Source organism: Taudactylus pleione, unplaced genomic scaffold, assembly GCF_031769625.1.
Source record: "Taudactylus pleione unplaced genomic scaffold, aTauple2 ptg000025l, whole genome shotgun sequence".
In the NCBI taxonomy this organism is placed as follows: Eukaryota; Metazoa; Chordata; class Amphibia; order Anura; family Myobatrachidae; genus Taudactylus; species Taudactylus pleione.
The window spans coordinates 3,907,494-3,934,948 of record NW_028284427.1 but is presented as its reverse complement, the minus strand read 5'-3'; the positions used below and the strand labels follow the sequence as shown (position 1 = coordinate 3,934,948).

General features: G+C 41.4%; 1 protein-coding gene across 1 annotated transcript in view; it reads left to right on the top strand.

Annotated features, from left to right (window-relative positions):
• The window catches only part of FGF18 (fibroblast growth factor 18), a 158,611-nt gene that overhangs the window by 21,744 nt on the left and 109,412 nt on the right, over positions 1–27,455 (top strand). The window contains exon 2 of the mRNA XM_088451459.1: positions 9,570–9,756. Coding sequence (XP_088307585.1) covers positions 9,570–9,756 — 187 coding nt within the window. The remainder of the gene's footprint in view (positions 1–9,569; positions 9,757–27,455) is intronic.

Sequence of the window (27,455 nt, the reverse complement as noted above, 5' to 3'; positions counted from 1 at the left end):
CAAAGAGTGGGATTGTCTCTCGTGCATTTGACGTGGTACCATGAGGAGGGAGTGCAGTTCCTCCAGCGTTTTGTTACAGGTGATGAAACGTGGATGCATCATGTGACACTGGAGATGAAGCAAGCATCCATGACATGGAAACACACATCGTCCCCACCTTCAAAGAAACTAAAAACAACTCCTTCAGCGAAGAAGGCCACGGCGACCATAAGGATGTGCTTCTTGTTGATTTCCTCACCAAGGGAGATACTGTGAATGTTGTCCACTATTGTGACACATTGAGTGGTTGTGGAGGGTAATTTGTTGAAAACGACCTGGGTTGCTGCAAACAAGCCTCGTTCTGCTACACAATAACGCCGCCAGGCCACGCTCAGCAAACTGCACACATGAGTTGTTACGCTGCTACCACTGGGAGGTACTGGACCATCCTCCCTATAGCCCTGACCTGGCACCGAGTGATTTCCATCTTTTTGGACCATTGCAGAAGTACCCGGGTGGAAGGCGATTCGCAACCAACAGTGAATTTCAGCAAGCCATCATGTCCTGGCTTCAGGTGCTCGACACTGATTTCTTTTATAGATGTACCGTTGGAACAAATGCTTATGCTGGGTACACACTGAAATCATGTCATTCTGATTTAGGCGATTTGGCCAAATCGGAATGACATATCGTGCATATCGTGCAGTGTGTATGCATGATGTGCACGCTCCCATGGTAGCATGCAATGTCGTCAGGTTTGATGTGCTGCACATCAAACCTGACGATATCGCATGCAGCGCCATGCATTGTAATGAAGGATAGAATTAGTGATCGTTCCGTCGTTCATTAAATCTTTCTGATGTGTACCCAGGATCCGATACGTCTGGCCGACATATCAGCTGGATACACATTACTCAGTGTGTACTTTAGACAAGTATGGGGACTAAAATAATTATTTTATTTATAATCTGTACCAAGGGCCATACTATTGATTATACGTATATGTACGAGTTCAATAAATTTACGCAATGAGAGGTCTTGTTACATTATTTATTGAACCACCCTTGTATGAGTTATTATCATGGAGAATTATCCACAAAATTGTTTCTCTGTTTTTTTTTTCTTCTCTGAAAAGGTTATTAATCACACTATTTTCACCTTTAGATCATTAGACAATAATTTGTTAACCATACCTTTCTCACTAATTGTACCTCTGCAACATTGGTGCATGATACTTAACCAATGTAGCTTCGATTTAATGGTATTGGTAATACAGCAAGTAAACTCCGACATGGATATTTTGAAGAGAGAGATTACAGCTTGTGAGCTAATGGTCTGGATATTCTTAAAACAGACACGAATAGTGTTTGGCTGACCAAATTAGAGAATAATATTGTTTCCTTTAGAACAGGTTTGTTAACCTTCAAGGAAACCAAATTTAGAATAGTCAAAGAGGATTATCAAGACGTTAGGGTATATCCCTGGGTATCAAATTATAACATGAGGTGCCCCTGGATAATGGGTCAGACTAATAGAAGGAGATTTGATAACATCTACACTGACATTGATTCACATACTTCACAAAGTAACTCAGATCAGTCATCAATGAGTAGAAATCCTTTTTTAAGGAAAAATATAGATACACGAAGCAAATACAAAGGAAAAAAAAAGATCCTGTAGGAGAGGGGGAGTCAAGCATAGGAAATGCATCAAACAAATCACTGAAGAACATAAAGAAATAGTGATCTTTAATTTGTCCAGCTATCAGCCAACCATCGCCGAGATGTTTGTATGAACGAAAGGCCTTTCCTTTGTACAAACACACATACAAAAATCATTTGATTTTGAGACTGAATTATTCAAGTTTCAACGTCAATTAAAACGTCGTGATTTATTTTCCAAGCAAAGTAAATTAAAGGAATCTATTGGCCCTTTTTGGGTCAGGAGTAATTTTGATCCTCCATGTAACAATACTTCAATTGAGATTAGTCAAGCGAGATACTATACCCTACATTAATAAACAGAAAATCAGCTATGGTAATCTTACCAAGCAGGAGAATTATGCCATTAAGACACTACATGATAACAGTGATATAATTATCTGCCCCACCAATAAAGGTGGGGGGTAGTTATATTAAATCATTCAGACTACATACAGGATGTGATAGGCAGTTAACTGACAACACATGTTACATGAAATTGTCTTATACAATAATGGAAATAGATTCCATAATTCAAAAGGGTCTAAGTAATAACTGGATTGATGACCAAACAGTCAAATTTTTGAATCAGGATTTTCCTAAGGTACCGTTGCTATATTTACTGCCCAAAATTCATAAGTCACTGATCCATCTCCCAGGGAGGCCGATAATTTCCTCAAAAGGCTCATTAAGTCAAAGCTTATCTCAATATGTAGACTACTATCTCGAACCAGTAGTCTAGAACACTCCTTATTTTCTAAAGGATGCATCCGATTTTTTAAATAAATTGAACTTTTTTGGTCAGCCACCTATTGATTGTTTATTGGTAACCTTAGATGTAAATAGTCTTTACACAAATACTGAGCACATTGAGGGAATGAATGTTGTAAGATGTGTGATCACATCCAGTCCACACAATGGCCACCGATTGATTTTCTTTTGCTGTTAATGGAGGTCATATTACATAAGAATTATTTTATGTTTAATAGTTCATTCTATTTACAATTGACAGTTACGGCAATGGGGTCCAATATGGCCCCATCGTATGCGAACCTCTTCATGTATGTTTATGAGCAGACCCATCTGATGTCAAATCCAATCTATTCACAGTATATTGCTTTTTATGTACGGTTTATAGATGATCTCTTCATGGTGTGGACTGGTGGGCTTTGTTGAGCATTTAAATACGATCCAAAGTTCTATTAGATTTTCGCACGTTAGTAGTCCCTCTACCATTGACTTCTTAAATGTGTCAATATCGATCAGTGAGAATCAATTTCATACGGAAGTCTTCAGCAAACCCACTGATAAGAACACATTGTTATTGGCCAGTAGCTTTCACCCACAACCATTAAAACATGGACTTCCCTACTCACAACTTGTGCGAGTTACAAGGATACTTCAGATGCAGAAAACCAGATGGAACAGGAATTCATCAATAGAGGATACAGTTCCAAAGAGGTGAACCTGTCTATTCAAAAATGCTTGGACTTGCGGAGGGAGGATTTCTTGTCCCCCAAGAATCACGATTCTTGATACGTAAAGCAATCTTGAGACATTGACATATTCTAAAGACTGATCCAAATCTTGGTCCTAGTTGTCAAAACAACCCGATGTTCTGTTACAAATGTAGTGCGAATCTGATAGAGCGAATTATGTACTTGGATGTCAGCCCGAGAATTAACAACACAAAAAGTCCACAGAACAGTGCATTTAAATGCACAGGGTGTGTCAATTGTCCATTTCTGAGCACAGGCAGTATTTTCCAGTTTATGCCAATAGATTACATTTCTACATTGAGGATAGGTGGCGATAGACATGATCTACTTCTGAGACGAGAGTGTCATGATTTAGTGTTTGTTATTTGATACAAGTGATGCCGCTGGGCCCGATGGCATCACTTCTGGTACACGGAACTGATCTGCGTCCCCCAGTCTGTGAAGGTGAGCAGATTGTTTCTGTCTGCCGGTGATTGCCTGAGGGGACCTGGTGTAGGCGACGCTATGGAAGGAGGGGTGAGTCAGGTGAGTGCACTTTAGGTGATTATTGTAAGGGCTATTTATACTTCTATTTGGTGAGCTTATTTTATGGCAGACCCCTGAGAAAGGTGGTGAAACACCGAAACAGCTGTCAAAGGGTTGGGACCAGAAACTATGCGTCCTCCACTGCCTGTGCTGTTAAGTACTGTATTTTTATTATGCACAATTACTGCACTTTAATATGAATGACTAAATGCCTGCATCATTAAATGCATTAAGAATAGTTTTTTTAGCAAATCTTTTGGAGTGCTGATCTAACTTTTGTCATGTCTCAATGTTTGAGCTGGGAAAAGGAACATTGCTAAAAATGACTGAGATCAAGCACCCATCTCATACTTTGGAAGTGTGTGCGATTTTGCTATGACGATATATATATATATATATATATATATATATACAGTATATATATATATATTATAGTGTGTGTTTTGTGTAGGGCAGACTAATTATTTATACAGTCTGTACACCCTTATATTTTAACAAAAGTGAAATGTAAGTATACTTTTTAAATATATATTTTTCCTGTTCGAACAGAGCAGTACCGCCACTTTTTTCATTCTCATTTTTAATTCTTATAACTAGTTTTAAGAAATAGATGAAATCAGTGAAATTATTTCAGATATCAATAAAATAAGCATCTGAACACTTGTCCAGAGTATAGTAATTACTACAAATCTTGTATCAACTTGTAACTTTAGGTGAGTACTTGCACCATTTCCTAAGTATTGGTACCTTTTGTAATAGAATAAAAAGATTCTAGCCAACTTTAAGCCATATATGGTGGCTATACAATGCATTTGGGGTTTTGTAAACCACTATTTACTATTACACAGTCTGGGCCTGATTCAGAGACGCTCGTAAGCGGACGCTCGTTCGCTCTGAGCGATGTTCGCACAACTGCGCATGCATATGGGTCGTAATGCACATGCGAAACCAGTCATTGCGGTCGGAAATCGTGCGCTCGCAAAACAGCGAGAGGCTGCTAATGTGATTGACAGAATGTACCGTTTGTGGGTGGTAACAGGGGAAGGTGCTTGAAAACGGGGGAGTGGAGATCCGAACGCAGGCATGCCAAACGGTCACAAGGGCGTTTAATGGGAGTGCATAATTAGTAAAGGAGCGTCATCGACCACGTCACTTGGTTGTCTTTTAGCCTGAACTGCTTGCAGTGATAGCGGTAAGAAAAACCTACCACAAGCACTGCGAGCAGTTCAGATGCCTTTCGATGTACCCAATTAATCTAATAAATACGGGAGATGACGTGTGTTACGAACGGCAAAGGGGTGTCTTTACAAAATAGCGAGTGCATTTTTCGTTCACTCGCTCAGACATAGAGGCGTCAACAAACCGCAAAGAGCGAGCGCTCAATTTAAATAGTCGGCCCCTTTTTTGGAACGACCGTCCGCAAATAGCGTCCGGCTCTGAATCAGGCCCTCTGTTTGTTAAAGACTATGGGACAAATGTAATAGAATGTGAGTGGTACTTGTTGTAACTCACAGGCTATTTGCATTTGGCCCTAATACACTATTATCAACTCTAAGGGGTAGATTCAATTAAGCACTGAAGTCGCCGTTCTGTTCGCAGTCTATGGTGGTGTGAACCTGCTTCTTAATAATATTATTATCACTTGTGACTAATCATGTTGGAGAGTAGAATAATTATCACTATATCCAGTGTGTCGTGTACGAGATTGGCAGATCTTGCCTGCTGTAGGCAAGATCTGAAGATGCGATGTACGACCAGTGGGTATGCGCATCGGCATCATGATCGCGAGTGGACATTCACGATTTGGACATATTTTACACAGTTTGTCGTTCTGATGTGTCGAAATAGTGCAAATCGTGTAAAATATTGTCTAGTGTGTACACACCTTTAGTTGACTTAATTTTATGCCGTGTTCCTAAAAAAGACAAATCTAATACCCAGCTAGCTTCATACTGTTTGCATTTCAGTGGCCCCTGGTAACAATTTGGACTCAAACAGAAATAAAGAATACAAAGATTTACTTTGTTGTTTAAAACCGAGGTTTTATGTCACTGCAGATTTATTATTTTCTCACAAACTATATCGTATCCTGATGCTCCGGGGAGAGTTCTAGGGAAAGCGCTCACGATATTGCATCGTGAGCACATCGTCTAGTGTGTGCGCACCTTTACTTTATTTTCATTTTCTTTAAGAGTGTTTTCAATCGTCCGTAACTAGAGCAAATGAAAAATACAGATGAAATGGACATTTTTTCATCCATTAGCACTGAATTGGAATATCTGCATTGCTTATGAAATTCAAAAAGTCTTGTAATGAACTCAAGTAAATATTGTTACGATATAGACATAAGAGGTAAAATACATAATTCTAAAAAATATCTATATATATTTTTCAACTTCTATTGCAAGTGCTTTTCAGGAAACCAGTAAATTATGGAAAGACATATTTCAAACATTAGACGGCCATCTGTGCAGAAGAGTTTCTATGAAATTGGAAACCATATAGTAGTAAGGAAATTTTGAAAAGAGAAAAAGTAATGGAAATGTATTTATGAAAATAAATATGTTTTATATTGTAGATGTATTATCTGGAATGAAATATGAAAATTATGTTTTCTGCAGATCAAATATGTTTTAAATATTATTAAAGATAAAGTGAGGCTCTTTTCTACAATTTATCAAAAATAATTATAAAATAATAGCCTTAAAATGTAATCACATAAGTGTTCCTTATACCTCACCAAGAATTGGTAATAGCTATATAAGACATTCAGGAGTATATCCCAGTGGCCAGTGGTGAATTTTCCATTAGCGAAGGGGCAGCAGTTGCTAAGGGGTGGCACTTGGGCACTAGTATTATTAATGGCAGTCTGAAATTTCCCAGTAACTAAAAAATATTTACACTGTACTATACCTTCTGCCATGTTAAGTGTGGATGGGTAGGATATGCACAGACTGCCCCTTCTACTCAGTAAATTGTTTACTTAATATACATATTGAGACCAAGCTATTCTAGTTTAATAGACACCCACCAGTATCCTGTAGCTAGTCTTCAGTAAAACTGTAGCAATAAGTGCAAATCAATACTTCAAAGATGTGCCGAGAGCCTAGTATTGCCATGCAGATAGCATCTCAGTGACTATTATACAATATAGAGAGCATTCCAGGGACCACAGTATCATTTAAAAAGCATACTAGTAGTGACAGTCTTTCAGTACAGAGAGCCATTGATCTTAGTGGAGCGCAGATATGGCTAATCATTACCTGGCAGTCAGATAGCAGAAAACATGGAGCAGATAAAGACATTTAGCTCTTTTTTATTATATTTATCAGGAGTTGGACATTCACATTTTACTTTTTTTTTTAATTAAATCCTACAAGACCACATGTACTTTTTAACAAAGATAAATAGAAATAACATTACATTGTACTGCTTTGGAGAATAAAAGCAAAGGCCAACCGACATGCAAAAAATACAAATATATATATAAAGCAGCACTAGTTTAAAAGAATGTGTGAGTACAATTTAATAACACAAGTCAAATTATAAAACAGTACTAGAATGAATAAATTAATGTGGACACATATAACATTAAATTGTAGACATGCATGCATGAATATTCATAAAAAAGCTAAAAAAAACCCTGTAGGCACAAATAGATAATAAATATTCGCCAGACCATGTCCATTTACGTAATAGTGTTCCAGCTTTAGGTATTTTACTGGCTTGTAAAGTAGTCCAGCGATACCCTTTATTTAGCAATGGTCTTTAAGGCTGATAGTCCCAAACACATATGTTTAATTCCAGTTAACGGTGTCAGCGACACACTTCAGATTGAAGTTAAAAAGGAGGCAAGAAAACAAATGAATTGGCTTATTGTGCAACCCTAAAAATATCCCAAAATGTTTTGCATAACCTCTAACACTTATTTTGATACCAAATTGTGTGTAGTTCATTAGAAATGTAAAGGTAATGTTAAGTATCCACTACACGATAAAAATGAACGATTGAACGATTACGGCAGGCATGTCAAACTCAAAATACCAACCGGGCCGAATATTCAAAGTCTACGAGTGTGTGGGCCCGCATCAAAAAAAAAAAGTCTTATATGCAATTTTTAAAGGTTTATTATTAATAAACACCAATGCAATGCCCCCTGTAGTAGTGCCCCTTATGCAATTCTACCCTGTATTACTGCCCCTTTTGCAATGCCTCCTGAATTTGTGCCCATTATGTAGTGCCCAGTATGCAGTGCCCCAGTAATGCCCCTTATGTTGTGCCCCCAGTAATGTCCTCAGTAGTGCCCCTTATGCAGAGCCCCCAGTAATGCCCCTTATGTTGTGCCTCCAGTGTAATGCCCCTTATGCAGAGCCCCCAGTATTGCCCCTTTATGCAGAGACCCCAGTAATGCCTCTTATGCAGAGCTCCCAGTAATGCGCCTTTATGCAGAGCCCCCAGTAATGCCCTTAGTGCCCCTTTATGCAGAGCCCCCAGTAATGTCCCTTTTTGCAGAGCCCCAAGTAATGCACCTTATGCAGAGCCCCAAGTAATGCACCTTATGCAGAGCCCCCAGTAATGCCCTTTTATTCAGAGCCCCCAGTAATGCCCCTTATGCAGATCCCCCAGTATTGCCCCTTTATGCAGAGCCCCAGTAATGCCCTTTTATGCAGAGCCCCCAGTAATGCCCCTTATGCAGAGTCCCCAGTAATGCTCTTTTATGCAGAGCCCCCAGTAATGCCCTTAGTAGTGCCCCAGTAATGCCTCTTTTGCAGAGCCCCCAGTAATGCCCCTTAAGTTGTGCTCCCAGTAATGCCCCTTTATGTAGAGCCCCCAGTAATGCCCTTAATAGTGCCTCCAGTAATGCCTTTTAAGTTGTGCCCCCAGTATGCAGAGCCCCCAGTAATGCCTTTAGTAGTGCCCCCAATAATGTCCCTTTATGTAGAGCCCCCAGTAATGCCCCTTATTTTGTGCCCCCTCCCACTCACCTGTCTGTGCAATACTCACCTTTCTTCATGACAGCCGCTGGGCACAGCTCCAGTCCTCGACGTCCGGCATAAACGCTGCCGCTGACTTTATCTAATTAGATCCAGTGTGGCAGATGCAGGCTCCGCTCGTCACGGGCGACGTCATGACGTCACTCGTGCGCTGCATCACTGGGAACGCTGGCCACTGAAGTGATCAGAGGCTTCCGATCGCTTCAGAGACCACTGTTGCCAGCCTGTACTGCCCGATCGGAGATGTGCTCCTATTGTGGCAGGAGTGTGGGACGCATATTATATATATATATATATATATATATATATATGTGAGCCCACACTCTGGGGCCGCAGAAATTGTTTATTTGGGCCACATGCAGCCCGTGGGCCGCATGTTTGACATGCCTGGATCACGTTATCGTTAATTAATCGTGCAGTGAATATGCCGGCAACGACGAGCGATGCGCGCTCCCGCTGGTCGTTGTCGGCATCTGTCATCACCTGAACATGCAGGCCACCCTGCCGATATCGAAAAGGTTGCGCATGTTCGGGGATGAGGGAGGGTGCCTGCACTGTACGACATATCATTCAGTGTGGGTACAATATCCACTGCACAGGATGATGAACAATTGAGCGATGCTGTAATTGTAGAGTCATGCTACACTTGTGTAATGGGTATGCACCTTATGGCAGCCCTATTTCTGTGTGGGCGGTGCTCTGTATGCTCTGCCTCCTAAATGTAACCAGGAGGTAAATGGAATTCCTTGTGTGAATGTCTTTTTACACTGTGAAAAACACCTGAAGAAGGGGCCTTTGTGCTATTAATAACATTTTGAAAATGTATTTTACTGTTATAAAACACTTTGTGTGATCTATATTTTATCCACCAGATGTTTGCTTCTGCTGCTGAGGAAAATGTGGACTTTCGTATTCATGTGGAAAATCAAACAAGAGGAAGAGATGATGTGAGCAGAAAACAGCTCCGACTTTACCAGCTTTATAGTAAAACAAGCGGAAAGCACATTCAGATACTTGGAAGAAGAATAAGTGCAAAGGGAGAAGATGGAGATAAATATGGTAAGTTCATTCACTTTCAGATAGATTGTTAACAATTAACATCACTAATATACATTTTTGATAAGTTCTTTGTTAAGGAAGTAAAATATTGTTGTGTTATCTATTTTTTTCTTTGCGGTGACCTTTGAGTAGGCTTGCCATATCATCCATTTATTTTTTTGACACACATGAATTACACATATTCTGTGGCTGGCTGACTTCAAGTCTCCATTTCACCTGGTTTTAATCAGCCACAGGACCTATGTAAGTCACATGTGTCCCGTATTGAAGGGATGATATGGCAAGCCTGCCTTTGAGTGATCTGTCTATTTTTACTTACATCATTACATATTTACATTTCAATTAATAATTGAACACGTATAACAAGTTCAATCTTTTATAAACTAATAATCCAATTTAGCAGCACAGGAGAGAAAAACAAATCCCAAAAAATAACAAAAAATGACATTTGGTAAATAACACATAAAATCCAAAAGGTGTGACTCAATACAATTGGTGCTACAATGAAACAAAATCATAAGTTTTTCTTATGATAGATGTCAAAAAACTGTATGTAGCTCTGTAAAGTGATAAAGTACAGAGTGTTAAATGACCAACCAATCAGCTCCCAACTGTCATTTTTCAAACACAGCCTGTAACATGACAGTTGGGAGCTGAGTGGTTGGTCGTTTATCACTCTGCACTTTACCACTTTTCAGAGCTTCATACATCTGCCCCAAATATACATATGTACAGTCTTTTTCGCAATTTGTCCCAATGTGAATCACATATTGATGATTCTCTTGGACACGGGATATCTACTATACAAACACAGTGGTGGAAAAAGAAACCTTTATATGCACAGTGGTATGAGTTGGGTACGCCTGCACTTATCCTATCCTCTTTATACCAGAGGGTGCGATTCTCATTGGGACAAATTGCGAAAAAAACCTGTTCTATACATATATATATGTTTCTTTTCTATGTTATCACACGTTTACTGGCGCAAATGAGAAGAAGGAAATTCTAGACTACTGCGGATATCATCCACTAACAAATGATTGAACTGCGCTTGTAAGGAATGTATACATAATAAAACACTTGTTGCAATATGGTAGCACCTGTCTGAATAATGCGGAGATCATCGACATCTGTTATAAGGAGTGTATGATTTTGTTTCATTGTAGCACCGATTGTATTGAGTCACACCTTTTGGTTTTTATATGTTTTATTGAAACTTGGTGAGGTTTCATGTGTGAATCTACTTATGGGCAGCTTTTAGTGCACCACTTACTAAGGATTCATTCTTTTTTTATTGGATAAATAACATGTATAGCTCCTCTAATTATAGCTATATATACAATTTCCTATTTCTTGATGGAGTCATACAATACGTTTCTGTCTTGTGGTAAAATATTCTACACCTATACCACCCTTATCATAAATAACCTATGCTGAAATGTGGTGTCATTGTGGAATATAATAGACTATCTGTCACAAAACCATGACTTACCTTGTCCGTTGGTGTTTTATTAAGATGGTTCACTTTGTCCCAGAGTGCTTACATTTCATTTCATTTCAGTCATGGGCACAGCCATGTTGACTCTGATTAGGTGAGCACTAGTATCCAGTCTCTACATGTCTCCTGCGCTCACATGACCACCTCCTCCTATCCCTGACAAGAGCAACCTATTTAAACCTGCACCTGCCACATTGTAGGAACAATGTGGTAAAATACTCTTCTGTGTGTGGATTACCTCTCTGCAATCTCAATCACTGGATTCCTGCAAGCCACTACATCCGAGTTTGCTCCATTCACTTTGCAGTTCTGTGTCCTACTTCCAGCCTGCACCTTACCAGCCTGTGTTCAAACACCAGTCACAGTCTGGCTCAACTGCTGTTACCTCTGGTCCCATTCCGGTTCAAGCCTCTGGTTCCACTCCAGCTCAGCTGCTATTCTCTCTTGTCCAATTCCGATTCAGGCGTTCGATTTCACTCTGGCTCAGCTGCTCTTCTCTCCGGTCCCATTCCAGTCCACGTTGCCGGTTGCACTCTGGCTCAGCTGCTGTTCTCTCAGGTCCCATTCTGTTTCAAGCCCCCGGTTCTACTCCAGCTAAACTACTGTTGTCTCCGGTCGCTTTCCGGTTCTAGCCTCCGGTTCCACTCAGGCTAATCTTCTGTTACCTCCGGTCCCAGACTGGCTCAAGTCTCTGGTTGTATTCCGATTTAAGTCCCTGGATCCATTTCGGTCCTACGTCCGGGTCCTATCTGGTTCAACTACGGTCCAAGCCTGTGACTTGTTTCCAGTCTGTATAGTAGTCTGAAGTCTCCTTGGCATCATATAGACTTTCCCAGTGCTTCTAAGTGCCAAGTCTTCTGCCTACAGTGATCCTGACTACAAGCAAATATCCTTATTACAACTCTCCTGCTCATTGCTGTTCAAGTGAACTTTACTGAACTTCAGATTACCTTTTCTGTTCTGCAATTATATTGCTTACACTCAGCATCGCAGCTCCTGACCTACAGTACTTTGGTCCTCTCTTAGAGTGTTTGGGTTTGTGCTGAGTCTCTACTTCAGCTTTCACAGAGGGTGCTGGGAACTGGGTACTGGACATGGATTCCTCTATGAGGGCTTAGACTCCAGTGACCCAGCTCTGGTAATTGGTTTGCAGCACCTTTTATCAGATTCCATGTGGGCTGCTGATTACTTAATTGGTTCCAGGGACAGACTGGAAGCCTTCCAGGTGTTATTGACCTCTCTGAAGGCACCAGGCATTTACCACATGGGTCTCACCCATAAATAGAGGTTTGATTCAACCACCACTATTCCGTTACGACTCCTCGGCTCAGTGAAGCTCATTTGCTATAATTTCTTTCCACTGTTTAACTTGCACTCGGGGTCTATGGGGGCCTGGGTGACACAGAGGTTAAGCCCAGGAGTAAAGGCTATGCCCCTTCTGAAAAAAATGCATGTAAAATAGTAAGCAGTTAGCACTGACACGGACCCACATATTTAGACCCATCTTTTCCCTTCTCGGAGCCCGTGCTTGCACTAGAGCAGGGATGGGGAACTTCAGGCCTGGTGGCCAAATAAGGCCCCCGGAATCATTTGGTCTGGCCCTCCGAGCTTTTTTTCTGCTAGCCTCATCTGGTTAGCAAGGTTCCTAGAATGGCACCCTGCAGCCAGAATCTATGCAGCAGTGCCGTCTGGAGCGTCCTTAGGACCCTTCAGATGGTCACACCGTTGCCCTTGCAGCTCCCTGGAGCATTGCTGTAATCACAGGCGTTGTGGCCCCGCCCCATGTGACATCACACAGAGGGGTGTGGCTGCACCAGGCCCGCGAACAATGTTATATATATCAAAATGGCCCTCGGCAGAAAAAAGGTTCCCCGCGCCTGCACTACCGTGATAAAATGTAATTACTGGATGGTTCATGTGATTTAGTGTATATACTGCACCGAAGATTAACGTTAGTCTATAAGGCCTACTTTATTATGAAATTATTACAAATATTTCTCATAATTCTTTCAAATTATACCCACAACTGAAGTCAAGCAAATAGGTCCCTAATGTGTCTGGTTCCATTTTAGAATTCTTTTTAAAGATTAATGCAACTTTTGCTTTCTGATGTAGTATTAAGCCATAAATATACAATATTAATTACTGAATTTAACTCCCTTAGCACATGTGGGTGGATGTAATATGAACTAAATGCTTTATTTGTCTTAATCTTATTTAGACATAATTGTACCTCCTCTTTTATATTAATAATACAACATTTAATAGTCGAAGAATTTTTATGAACTGCGTTTCCTTAATGTTTGTTTGTTAGAATCTAAACTGGTTCCACTTCTTTAGTAAATGCAAAAATAGAGACATGGGGCTCTAGTCTAGTGTCTTAGACAGTCTACATAAAGGGGGAAAATACATCAGCTTTCTCATAATCTTCTGCATTTATTTTTCTTACTTTGTATTTCAGTGGCACAATACTGTATTTATTAGATTTCATTATTTATTTATTTGTAATTTAATTACTTAAAATGTATTTTGGGTTTAGACTTTTCTCAGCTTCAGCATTTGCAAATACTGATTTAGTTTTTACATATTTTGCTGCATTCCTTCAAGGTTTAAAAATTGGAATACTCTTTTTACCTTATCCTCTATTATAGGGCTCAATTCAATTCTACACAAATTGAATAGCACCAGGAAGGAGCTCCCATAGCTATTCAAGTCAGCGTGCTGCTAAGCCCGACTGAATGATCTCTCCTCGCGCCCCTCTTGGGGTGCAAGCAGAAATCCGACAAAACTCCTGGCACGATGCTGTTTTCTGCCCTTAGTATGGCGGAAATAGCATCGCGGCAGGCACTTAAGTCGGAGAATGCAGGTTCTAGAGACTAAACACCATGTTTAAGGCACGAGAATGGGCACTGTACAACATAACAGTGCGCTGAATTGAATAGCTCCAGGAGCTCCTTCCCAGCGCTATTCAATTCGCGTTGAATTGAATTGAGCTCTATTTGTTATTAACACATCAGTTAAATAACAGTATCTTATTTCTATACATATTGTAGCCATGTGGAATTTACTTGCAACATTATTTATTAGAAAAAAAATAGATTTAGTTTTTTGTAATTGCCCGTTACACATGTGAAAGTGCTAGTTTTAGCATATTTTAGGTAATGAGCCATTCATCACCAGGGGTCTGATAGAACCACCTGATATTCAGCGGATCCCTCTGCCGCCTCCTGATTGCGTGACTAGCGGCTCTGTACATCTGTGACCTCAGGTCCCACATGCGCAGCAGCCAGCAACAGGAGAGGTAAGTAACACTGCTACAGAAGTATCACTGTTACCGATAGCGGGGACAGCTGCTTTTCAGAGCAATGCTGAATTACTACAGTGATAAGTATCCACCGTGGCGTGTTGGATACTCAATCACCATATGGCCACCGATGATGAATAGGCCCCCTCAAATACCATACGGCCACCGATGATGAATAGACCCCCTCAATCACCATACGGCCACCGATGATGAATAGACCTCCTTAATCACCATACGGCCACCGATGATGAATAGACCTCCTCAATCACCATACATCTACCGATAATGTATAGACCCCCTCAATCACCATACGGCCACCGATGATGAATAGACCCCCTCAATCACCATATGGCCACCGATGATGAATAGACCCCCTCAATCACCATACGGCCACCGATAATGAATAGACCTCTTGGTCCTTTTGCATTTTCCTTATCTACAAGCTTCAATGCTTCTCTGATCTGATTTAACTTCTAATATTCTGTATTGCAACTTCATTCCAAAATGTTTTATTGAAACTTGAAACTTTTATTTAGTTTTGCTGTCATATTTGTCAAGAGATTTACTAAGAATTGTCCAGTAAACTATTGCAGCCACTGAGACATTGAGGTACTGCACATGACTATATATACGTGCATGTGTAAGTCAGTTTATACTGTTTCACAGAAGGTGTGAGGTACTGTACTCTCTTGTATTACACTTCACATTTTTAATGCTGAATGTTTTTTTCCCCATTACATTCTACTTAATTATAACTTCTGATTCACATATAGTGGCAGGGTTAGTGGGAATAGTATAATTGTGTCCTGGATTTTTTCACAAATAAATGGGTGACATTTCCTTGCTGCATATACAACAAACAAATGGGATATACTGTAACATCAGACATTTGAATACAATAGGAAAAAGATTCCTGCTCTCAGGAGTTTAAAGCCTGTGTGTTGTCTATGCTTCAGCAAATCTTGCTACCTGGCATACATGCCAAGTGATAGGATTAATGTCGGACAGGGCCACACATAGCAATACAATTTAGCTGGAATCCAGGAATTTGGCAGAGGAAGAGAAACTGGAATTTTTCCAGCTTCACTGAGGCCTATTACTGCAGCTGGAAGACGGCCTCACAGGCAGACAAGCATCAGTCAGATTTACAGCGTTTACCAATAGGCCCAATAATGATCACCTCACTTTTGATGAAATGATTGTGTATCGCTGCCATTGTGCTGCCAGACAGGCTGTAGTCCTTGGCAAATTAACATATACTGACGACAGTACGACAGCTGTAGCCATGTACCTGCTGGACTTGTGGTAGTGTTTAATAATGCTTGTAAATATCTCACTGAATGTCAAGTGCAATTGGCCACACGTGTCTGCTATTAGTGTAATGAAGCTTATTTGTAGCTCCCTGTATGCTTTCAGTCTGTATAAAACAGAATGAATTCCCTCAAAAAATAATGTAAATGGAACAATACAGAAGTGATGAAAAGTGCTAGTGATGTTAGTGGGTACAAGAAACATAAAATATAATGGTTTACATTAATTTGCTAGCATTAAAAATACTTGTAAATAAAGTGTAATTAACACCAGTGGGAAAAAGGCTTAGCTTGGATGGACTGAACAAAATAATTGTTTAATTGTTGCTTGGAGTTACTAATAAATGTGGTAACTTATACCCCTTTTACACCAGAGCAAAAACCTGGGTTTTTGCTGGGTCTACCCGGGTCACACCTCAGTGTAAAAGAGTCCCTGAAAAGTAACCTAGGTCAAGTGACCAGGCAATCCAACCCAGGTAGCTACCAGGGTTGGACCCAGGATGGACCCGGGCAATGGTGCAGTGTAAATGGTGCAACCTGGGTTATCCAACCTGGGTCATGCCTAAAATGAGCTGATTGGTGGTTGTGGAGCAGTCACCTCCCACTTTTTATGACCTCACAGGTTTAGCAGGGCAGACCTGGGTTCAGTGTGAACAGGGCTGACCTGGGAGTAACCCATATCTAAGGTGCAGTGTAAATGGGGTCTGACCTAGGTTGGAACCATGTCCAAAGACCCTGGTCGGACCCGGGTTTTTGGTGGAAAAGAGGTATAAGAAATCTCTCCCATATGTACAATAAATAACATTCGCAAGTTATAAAATTTTGTAACATAAATGTGAAATAATACTGTTCTGTCGTCATAAGAAATATTATTAGTCTGGAATGGTTTAAATGTTAAAGAGTTAAAAATATATATATTGACCACACTATTTTATCTGAACATCGTTCATGATAATTGGGGCATCACAGTGGTACAATGATTAGCCTGCTGCTTCACAGCACTGAGATCGGCATTTCTATTCCCACCAGGGACCTTTCTGTGTGGAGTTGGTATGTTCTCTGTGTTTGCATGAGTTTAGTTTGTATGTGGTAGGGAATTTCGATTGTAAGCTCCACTGGAGCAGGGATTGAAGTAAATGGTGAAATATTCTCTGTAAAGCTCTGAGGAATATGTATGCCAGTGGTGTAGCCAGCTTTTGGCATGAGGTAAGCAAAATTGGAAAAATAGTCACCCCAGCCCAGATATTTCACATATCAACATCTAAAAACCGTATTTGCTTCCAAATTGCAAATTACCCTTGAAATGACATTACAACCCCTGACAAACACACGCATTACAGAAACAGTATAAAGCAACATAGTCAGAACGCAGTCATTACCATACAGTAAACAGAGCATCCAGCACACACATTGCAGTGACTGCCATAAAATACTGAGAGATTTTTTGTGACTGCCATACAATACAAGACACATTTTTTGAGACCGCCACACAATACAGAGAGCATACAATATGAAGAATATTCTTTTGACTACTAGACAAATCATCTCCTCATCACTGACTAATTCATAATAAAAAATGATTACATTTTTAGCATCATCATAGCAACACCATTCAACATAATTAGCCCCGTAAGTCATGAACACCCGCATCCTAATCATTAATTACTCCCTGCATCAATTAATTATATTAATATTTATTAACACGCTCATTACCTAACTCAGTCTAATAAAAAAACTTTACTGTAATTAACCCAAATAAAAGCATTAAGCCTTTCATCTTAATTAACTCTATTAAAGTATTAACTCATTAATTAATTGACCCTCATATTATCACCCACTTGAAAATAACCAATTATATTTATTTATTTCTCTAAACCAGGGCCGGATTGGGCCTAAAAATAGGCCCTGTCATTCAAAACACACAGACCCACCTCAGCATCAACATCTGGCCCCAGATGTAGGCTCTTCCCATTACTATTCCTGACTCCTCCTACTTCTTAGTCTATGCGCTTACAAATATAATTAATAACAACATTAATAATTAACAACATACAAGTGTACAGCATTCTCTATATTAAAATACACACAACAGAGCTCATCCTGCAGGGGTTTCAAACGTGTCAAAGTCAGACATTGGTATTTGGTTGGTTCTGTTAGGTAAAGCTGGCACGTCACTGGTGTAGGTCACACACAAAGAAAAGAGAAGGCATTTTCTCAAATGACCAAGCCCTAACTCAGCAGTTGTAGAGGATTGGATAGAATTCACTGTAGGAATTTTTAGGACTGGGGTGCTGAACCCAAAGGAGGACATCTGTGCACATTGTTGTTCCCCTTCACATTGTAAAGTAGAGAGAATGTGCGCCCAAAAATATGTGTGTGGTCTCACTGGGAAGGGGCGTGGCCACATAATAGAACCGTCATTTCAATCTTAGTCACATTACACCGCATAGTAGTGCCCCTAATATACGCTACACCACACAGTAGTAGTGCCTCATAACACATTATTCCACACAATAGTAGTGCCCCTTATAACACATTATACCATGCAGGAGTAGTGCCCCTTATAACACATTATACCATGCAGGAGTAGTGCCCCTTATAACACATTATACCATGCAGGAGTAGTGCCCCTTATAACACATTATACCATGCAGTAGTAGTGCCCCTAATTCACGCTACACCACACAGTATTAGTGCCTCATAACACATTATTCCACGCAATAGTAGTGCCCCATATAACACATTATACCATGCAGTAGTAGTGCCCCATATAAAACATTATACCATGCAGTATTAGTGCCCCTTATAACACATTATGCCATGCTATTGCAAGCTGAGGAGAGGGGTGCTTGCTGTCAGCCCCTCAGTCAGGGGCAAATCAAGGGGGGAGGGCAATCAGTGTTATAGCTTCCCCACCCACAGGCCGCGGAGATTGCTGCTGCTTCTCAGCAGCACCAGCCTCCCTGACCCCACTGCAGCTCAGCACACAGCTGTAAATTGCTGCAGAATATGTCTGCGCTATATAAAAAAAAGCTGTTAACAAATAAATAATTTCTCATAGATAGTTCCAAAAACGTCTTTTTTACCTGATGGTACTCAACAGCATGCACCTTTTTTTTTTTTTTTTGCATTATTTTCGTTGTTATAATCTAATTCTGGAAGCAGTAAGAAACCAGTGAAATCATTTCAGATATTATTAAAATAAGCATCTCATTATTTGTCCAGAGTGTAGAATCTGCTACAAATCTGGTATCAACTTGGAACATTAGGTGAGCACTGATACCCTTTTTATAGAACAAAATATAGTGGTATATAAATTTCTTTCTAAATGGTTCAATCCATTTAGAAACCACAAATAGGTTATTGACTCTAAATCAAAAGACATTCAAAATATGAGTATTAAAAATTCAAGTTAGGCTTCCCTGTTCAATGGATTTAGCCAAATAGCTAATTTTATGAGCTAAACTACACAAATATATTTCCTTTATTTGATAAAAAATTGCATTAATATCAATACTCGCTCATAACAGCTGATTGCAAATAATACATGTCTATAAATGCATAATATATACTCTATAAATATATACTCTATAATTTATAATGCTGCTTTTCGCAGCATTCCGAATGTGTTTGTGCACATTTTTAACAATTTACACCCACTGGAGAGATCCTGCATAAACCAACCTCTCCAGTGATGCAGTTTAGGCACCGTACAACAGCATATTGCCGATACACTGCAAGATCAAAGTAAGCATAACACCATCCTGAGATAGCATTATGTTTTTAATAAAGTGTTCAAAAAAACAGGTTTTGTCACTTAATCGATTCAATAGATTAACTTTGTGGTCATAGTTGGCTACAGGGACAGCATTAAAAAGTGAAAATAGAGGTATAAATTGAGAAATCAATGATTTCTCTGCTGTTTATCTGTTGGTAAATCTGTAGAAGCCAAAAAAGCAGGATGATGGGGTTATCACTCCTTTCTAAATAGATTTCTAAGTGTAATTAAAGTGTATAAACATCAATCCTTAGCTTGACTTTTACAGCACAAGCAATTGGTTTTTTATCATTAATCATCAAAAAAAAGTACTGATGTTTGAAATTCCAGACTGCAGTTTTTTTTATTGTGGTCAAGGTATTGTGTAAGGTTATTATTATGCACAGTTCCTGATTACTTCAGTTCTTGTTATATACAAGGATTTGCTCAAATATTCCCCTCTGCACTTAATCTTACACCTTTTTTCACTTTCTGCGGTTGGGAAAAGCTTAATAAATAAAATTAATATTGAAATTAATTTAGTCAGTTTAGTCTTTATTAATATTAAAACTAAAGTCGCCAGAACTTCAAATTGCACCTCAGAAAACAGTGGTAAAGAAACTACTGCATAAACTGATTGAACCTGACTGAGCCTGATCCTGAGTTGGACGCAAGTGGGTTTGCGGATAGAACTTGCAGATTTCAGCATACTGCACACGGGCTGTAGAAAGAAATTGGCAATTGCACAAACGCACAGGACCAGAACACACATATGGATTGAGATCACAAGTGCAGATGAATTGCTTTGACCAAGTGAAATGGGAACTTCTGGGTGGTATTTGGGTGGCAGTCATGTATGTGGATGCACAGTCAACTGTGGGAGTGTCGTGGGTGTGTAAACCAACTTCAGTAATGTGTGGAGAGAGATGGGGCACCTGTTTTTAATGGATCTTTTGCACCCAGCAGGGAGCAGGTGCTTGTCCAGATACTAATAATGACCGTTGCGGCTGCAAACAAATAAACAGTGGGCAGGATAGCATTCCACATGCAGACACATTGATGTTGGGATTACATGGGTGCATTCTTGCATTAGCATAAGCTAGTATGTAGGCTGCCGTGCAAAAGATGTGTCTGACCCAAAATATTGATATTGTTTTTCATGGTTTTTCCCCTGGCATAGGAGGAACTTAGCTTATTTCCACCCTGATGCAGCCCACATAGCCCTGCATGCTTTCCTGATTGGCCAATCACCTGCCGAGTCTTGCCTCTACAGAGTTGGAGTCACTGCAGCGATGCCCATTGTTGGTGTAAACCATTGGTGCTAGACCCATAAATGGGGATCAGGTCTAAAGATCTACAATAAAAAGGTAGACAATGTCTAGATAGACACCAGATGTTAGACAGTCAATAGGTCAACAGGGACAAAATGTTGACATGTAGGAAGGTTGACATGTACAAATGGTCGACAGGGTCAAAAGGTCGACATGAAAAGAGTCGATACAAAAATGGTCGATACATGATTTTTTTTAGGATTAGGATATTTTTTTAGGATTAGGTTTAGGCACTTACTGGAGGGTTAGGCACTTACCCCAACGGTTAGGGTTAGGCACTAGAAGGGACGGTTAGGGTCAGGCACCTACCCCGACGGTTAGGGTTAGGCATCTACCCCAACGGTTGGGGTAGGCACCAAGAGGGAGGGTTAGAGTTAGGCACCAAGGAGAGGGTTAGGGTTAGGCACCAAGGGGAGGGTTAGGGTGAAGATTAGGGTTAGAAAAAACAAACAAAAAACATGTGTCGACCATTTACATGTCAACCTTTTGATCATGTCGACCATTTGTACCCGATGACCTTCTTGCATGTCGACCTTTAGTCCCTGTCGACCTACTGACTTTCTAACATCTTTTGTCTATCTAGACATTATCTACCTTTTTACTATAGATCTTTCAATCCCCATCCCCATCAATGACCATCCCTAATATATATGGAAATTACTGTAACTTGATTGAGGTCAGTATGCAACAGATTATTGGTTATGAATTCACTAACACACCTCAACAAAACTGCGGCAGGCCAAACTGCTTACTGTACCAGTATGAATGCTTACAATTTGGTACATGTCTTACTGCAACAAAACTACAAATAATATGAAGTCAACAAAGCTGTCATCAGTGAATAACTACCAGGGTCATTTTTTTTTTTTTTCCTTCATTCTTCACAATGAAAATGTTTAGATTGAAATATTTACTCACTATTTTCATTTTGAAATAGTGGGAAATTTATAGAAAGTCAGTGGAATTTCTGTGCATCCAACATAACACATCATTAGGCTCATTTCCAACATACTAACGCAGCATAAAGTATTTCATTTGTGTATACTGACAACCAAATTTAGTAGACTTGTAACCAGTGGGAGAATGCAAAGCCAGAATATAGCTCAACATGGCACTAGGTGAGCATGAGGTCATCTCTCCTATGTCTCTAGCTGCCTGATTGTAACCTTATTTTTGTCATTCTATAATACTGAAAGTTCACCACCAGCTGTCACCAATAAACCAACACGGGTAGTTATAAAACTCCAAAGAGAAAAATACTTAAAACCTGTTAGTAAAATATTCCTCAATATTTTATAATGGTATATTAATCAGTGGTCCCATGTGGTATATAAATGACTTTTTGCAGACAAACTATTTCCACATTTTATGTGAGTTTTTTATATTGCTGAACACAGTTCTGCACAAGCTGAAATGATAGTTTACACACAGACACGCATCTGATATACATGGGACATGCTGCTACTCATTTACAAAAAAGTTATATGTTGTTGCTAGTATGAATAGTAATCTAAAAATGACTCATTTGCAAAGTCTATTAATTACTAGAATTCATAAATATTACAACAGAATATCAGAAACATCGAATCATATCTATACAGTATATATTATTGCTAGTGTCATTGTTTGTATATCATCTGCTTTTCAAATGATTTATGGAGGATGCACTTTTGCCCTCAATCACTCTACTGTATTTCGTCACACACGATAGTGATGATGATAAATTATGCTGAAAATCGCCGATAGATGATGATACAGGATGATGAGCATGATGATAGATGATGATGATGACAGACAATGGTGATGGTAGATGATGATGGAGGCTGATAATCAGGGGCGTAAATTCATGCCAGGAGCCCGGTAGCAAGATAGTTGGTGGTGCCCCCTCACAGTCCCAGCAGCACTTACACACACACACTCCCTAACCCACAGGAATCAGTATCCTGACAGCGGCTGCCTGACACAGGAGGAAATCCCGATCGTCCCTAAGGTAAGTACCAATTCTGGACAACCTAATTCCCCACCTAATTCCCCACCCCCTAAGCCTAACCCTCCTTCAGGGGTGCCTAATCCTAACCTCCTTCCCAAGTGCCTAACCCCCCTCTAAGTGCCTAAATCTAACCCCCCCTTCCCCGCTGCCTAAACCTAAGTCCCCCGGGGTGGTGCCTAACCCTAACCCTCCCTCCCCCTTGCCTAACCCTAACCTCCCGGGGGGGTGCCTAACCCTAAGTCCCGCCCGTGGCTGTTCCCGCCTGGCGCCTGGCTTACCTTCGATCAATAAACTGGGTGTCGGGCTCCGGCGTAGGTCTAATGACAGGCATCGGGATTTCGACGCCTGTCATTAGTGCCTTGCCGGGATTAAGCAGTCGGGAAGCCGGCGGTCAGGATTATGTCCGTCGGCTTCCCGACTGCTTCCCAAATCACATTCACTACCAACACCTCAGCTCCACCCCAACACACACACTCTCCTTTCCCCACATTCACTTTCAACTCTCCAGCAGCACCCAGACACACACTGTCCCTCTGCATTCATGCCCTGATTCAGAGGCGCTCGCTCTGAATCAGGACGGGATGGGTTTTTTTTCACCGGCCTCCAGGCTAAACTGTGGGTGACCACCCACAGCTTTAGCGGGTGGCCTGGCGATCGTCGCGATTATCGCGACCATCGGGCTTGTGACAAGACCCTTGTGGTAGGGTCTCGTCCACCGCAAGCCCCAGTGAACTTCCTGCTCTAATAGAGCATGAAGTTCACTACTGACATCACTGGTTCCTTCAGGAATGCCTCTGTTTGTCCAGCCACCCCCCCTGCACGCCTACAAAATGGGGCGAGCTGTCAATAACAATCGACTGCCGCCCTGTCTAGTAGTGAGTCCCGCAGCGAGCGAAAATTCACTCGCTACGGGTCTCGCGCATGCGCACTGCCCAGCTATCGAGTGGGTCTGAATCAGGCCCTCACTGCTAACACTACAGCAGCACCCTGACACACTCTCCCACAGCAACCACTACTAACACCTTAGCAGCAACTAAATACACACTCTGCCTGCATTAATTTCCAACACTCCAGCAGCATCCAGACACACTCTCCTCCTCCAATTAACTACAAACACCCAGAGCCGGCCCTAGGCATAGACAAACTAAGCAAATGCCTAGGGCATTTGTAATGCCTAGGGGCACCCGGAGCCACCTAGGGCCGGCAGAAGTTTGGGGTAGGCACAGCTGGGACACCTGATGCTGGTTGGGCAGAAACTATGGCAGCTGCTACTGTCCATGATCGGAGCTCAGCCGACAGATCCGATCGGGCCTGGCAGCAGCAAACAGTGAGCGGGCTGTGGCGGAACAGCCAGCGGCAGTTTGCGGGAACGGGGCACCTGGACGACGGCTAGTGGTTAGCTTAGGTGCTGTGCTGGGAGATGAGTGCTGTGCTGGGTGAGGGGTGCTGGGTGAGGGGTACTGTGCTGTGATCTGTGCTGGGAGAAAGGTACTTTGATGGGTGCTGGACTATGATCTGTGAGGGGTGCTGGGAGTGCAGCACAATGGGGAAAGCGGTCACAGCACAGTGAGACCATGATCCTTCTGTGGACCACACGCTTTTTCAGGATCCCATGGGGGGGGGCACCACCAAAATCTTGCCTAGGGCACTAATTTGGCTAGGGTCGGCTCTGCAAACACCCCAATACACAAACACTACCTGTTGCTGATCAGGGTCTTCCGTTCATGCTATTTATTGCTCCCACAGCAACAACAGAGGCAGCAGGTCCCAATTGCATGAGAGGGATGAACCAACAAAGGATAGAAGGATTATGCACTCCAGCCTCTGTCCCAGGGGTGTATCTATAATGGGTGCAGGGTGTACGCAGTGCACACGGGCCCTGGGTCCAGGGGGCGCCCGCACTGCACACCCTGCACCCAATATTATTTAAAACTTACCTCTCCGAGGTCCTGCGCCGGGTGTCAGCGTTGTACAAAAAGACGGAATGGCCGCCGCGGACAGTTTTCCGGTGTTTTGCGCATGTGCAGTAGACTCCAGGCACACTCTAGGGCCCAGAGTCTACTAACGCTCCTGTGGTCGGCCAGCCGCGTCAGTCGGCTGCCGGCCACCTGGAAGAGAGGAGGGTGTCCCGGACGGGGAAGGCACACGGGCCCCTTCCTCTCTAAATATGCCCTTGCTCTGTCCTGCTCCTTTTATGTACATTGGTGCAGTTTCCTTGCTGGAGATCCATTCCTAGAGACCGGACTCCAGGTTAGGGAAAATCACGGCACATTCCCCCTGCGCTCCCTGCTTTTTCCTGCTCTGGGATGCATAAAGCAGAACATGGAGTAATGGAGGAGGTCATTGTGCCCCCTTCAGGGATGGTGTGAACAGGCAACTACCTTCAATTGTCTTCTGTATTCCCATCCCTGGTGATTATTATGGTGATAGTAATGATGGTGATGGTAGTGATAGATGATGATGATGGTGATAATAAATGAATAATAATAAATAATGCTAATGAGACATTTCAGCATTATAATAGTGTGTAGTACAATCTATATAAATAAAATTGAGCTTTGGAAATGTTGATTGCTAATGTGAATAAAAAATCATCAGGGAAGGGCTGGCAGGTGTAAAAGTAGTTACAAAGTGTTGTTGCTGAGGCCTCTATGGAAACAGTAAGCCACCTTCTCTTCAGTGAGAGGATAAATAAAATACTATAAGGTTAATGTGAAAAAGCACATTTCTTTCCTCAATACAGAAGACCTTACAAGGTTTTACCAAACATGGTGCAAAGGCCTTTCCCCCTATTCAAAAGTCTAGTCTTCTGCTTTCCTTAGACAGTGTGCTTAGCAATGGCTATAGCTGTGTCACATTTCAGTGAAATCACTATCACTCTAAGCATTATAAAGGTGTTTAGAAAAATCTTTGTAATTAAAAAGTGCTGTTAAAAATGTGATCACGTTGGCGTGTGTGCATATATATCGGACCTAAAGTGCATTGAGTTTGTTTTTTTTAAAAAACTCTCTGCCACCAGGCCTCCACTTCCTGCACCCCCTAAACAAAACAAATGCTAAATAATTTCCCTAGCCCTGCATAAAGTTTAAAAGCATGCTGTGTGGAGCATCTGAATTAAACAGTAACCTTGAGAGCATTATTGCACATTCTTTGCACATGAAGTCACACATGGCATTCTATATGCATGTCAATTATGACATGAATTATAATGTCTCTCTTCATTTTTGATTTATGGTTGTCAGATTATATCAGGATATAGATTTCCTCTCTGGGTTCAATATAGGTGAGTTTCTACAGCATTTCTTTTGAGTATCTTTATACGCTGAAGTGGCAAAAGTCATAAGATAGGTGCCTGGTATTGTCTAGGATCCCCTCTAGCCTGGCGAAGTGCAACAACTTGACGTGGCATTGATACCACAAGTGGACAGAAGACCTTTGGAGAGATGTTAACCCATGTCGTCTGGATAGCTTCCTACAGCTCCCTGATATTTGTAGGTGCAGAATCTTGAGTGCGAATGGACCTCTCCACCATGTCCCATAAATTGGAATTGGATTCATGTCGGGCGAACGTGGTGGCCACACTATTCATCTGAACTCTCCAGAATGCTCCTCAAACCAATTCTGGACAACTTGGGGCTGATAACAGGGTGCATTATCCTGCTGTAATATTCAATTGTTATAGGGGTACATGAAGAGCTGCAAATGGTCATCAAGCAATGCAATGTAGCAGTTACCGGTCAATGGCGCGTTCAGGCAAACCAAAACCATGCCACATGAACACACCCCACACCATTATGGAACCACCACCAGCCTGTACAGTGCCTTTTAACAATTGGGGTTCATGGCCTTATGGGGTTTGTGCCACACCTGAACCTTACCATCACCCTGAAACAACTGGAACCATGACTCATCACATGTTGCCAGTCCTTAAGGGTCCAATTAGCAATGTCACAAGCCCTGGTGAGGTGCTGTGTCCGGTGTCGTAGTGTTAACAGGGTTACTCTGGAGGGTCTTCTGCTCCCATATCCCATGGAAGCTAAATAATGCTGCACTGACCTGCTGGATACGCGTCTGGTACCTCTGGCATTGAATGTGGATGTAATTTGAGCCAGTGTCGCTTGTCTGTTACCACGGACAATTCTGGGCAGATGCTGCTGGTCACGATGATTAAGCACCCATGGTCAACGACTGTGCTGTTTACGGTGGGCGGTAATGCCTTCCATGAGATATTCGCAGTACAGATGTGACACTGTAGATTGAGAAATGTTAAATGTCCGCACAACTTCGAAAATGGAATGTCCCATCTGTTGGGTACCCTCTATCATGCCCCGTTCGAACTCTGATAATTCATGTAACCTTACCATGAGCAGCCTAGCCGGTGATCAAACTGATTCACAAGATGTCAGATTACAACTGATGCAGGTCTGGGCATTTCCAAGATGTCACAGTATGGTGGCACCACCTATCATTTTCTTTACATACTGCTATCCCATGACTTTTGACACCCTA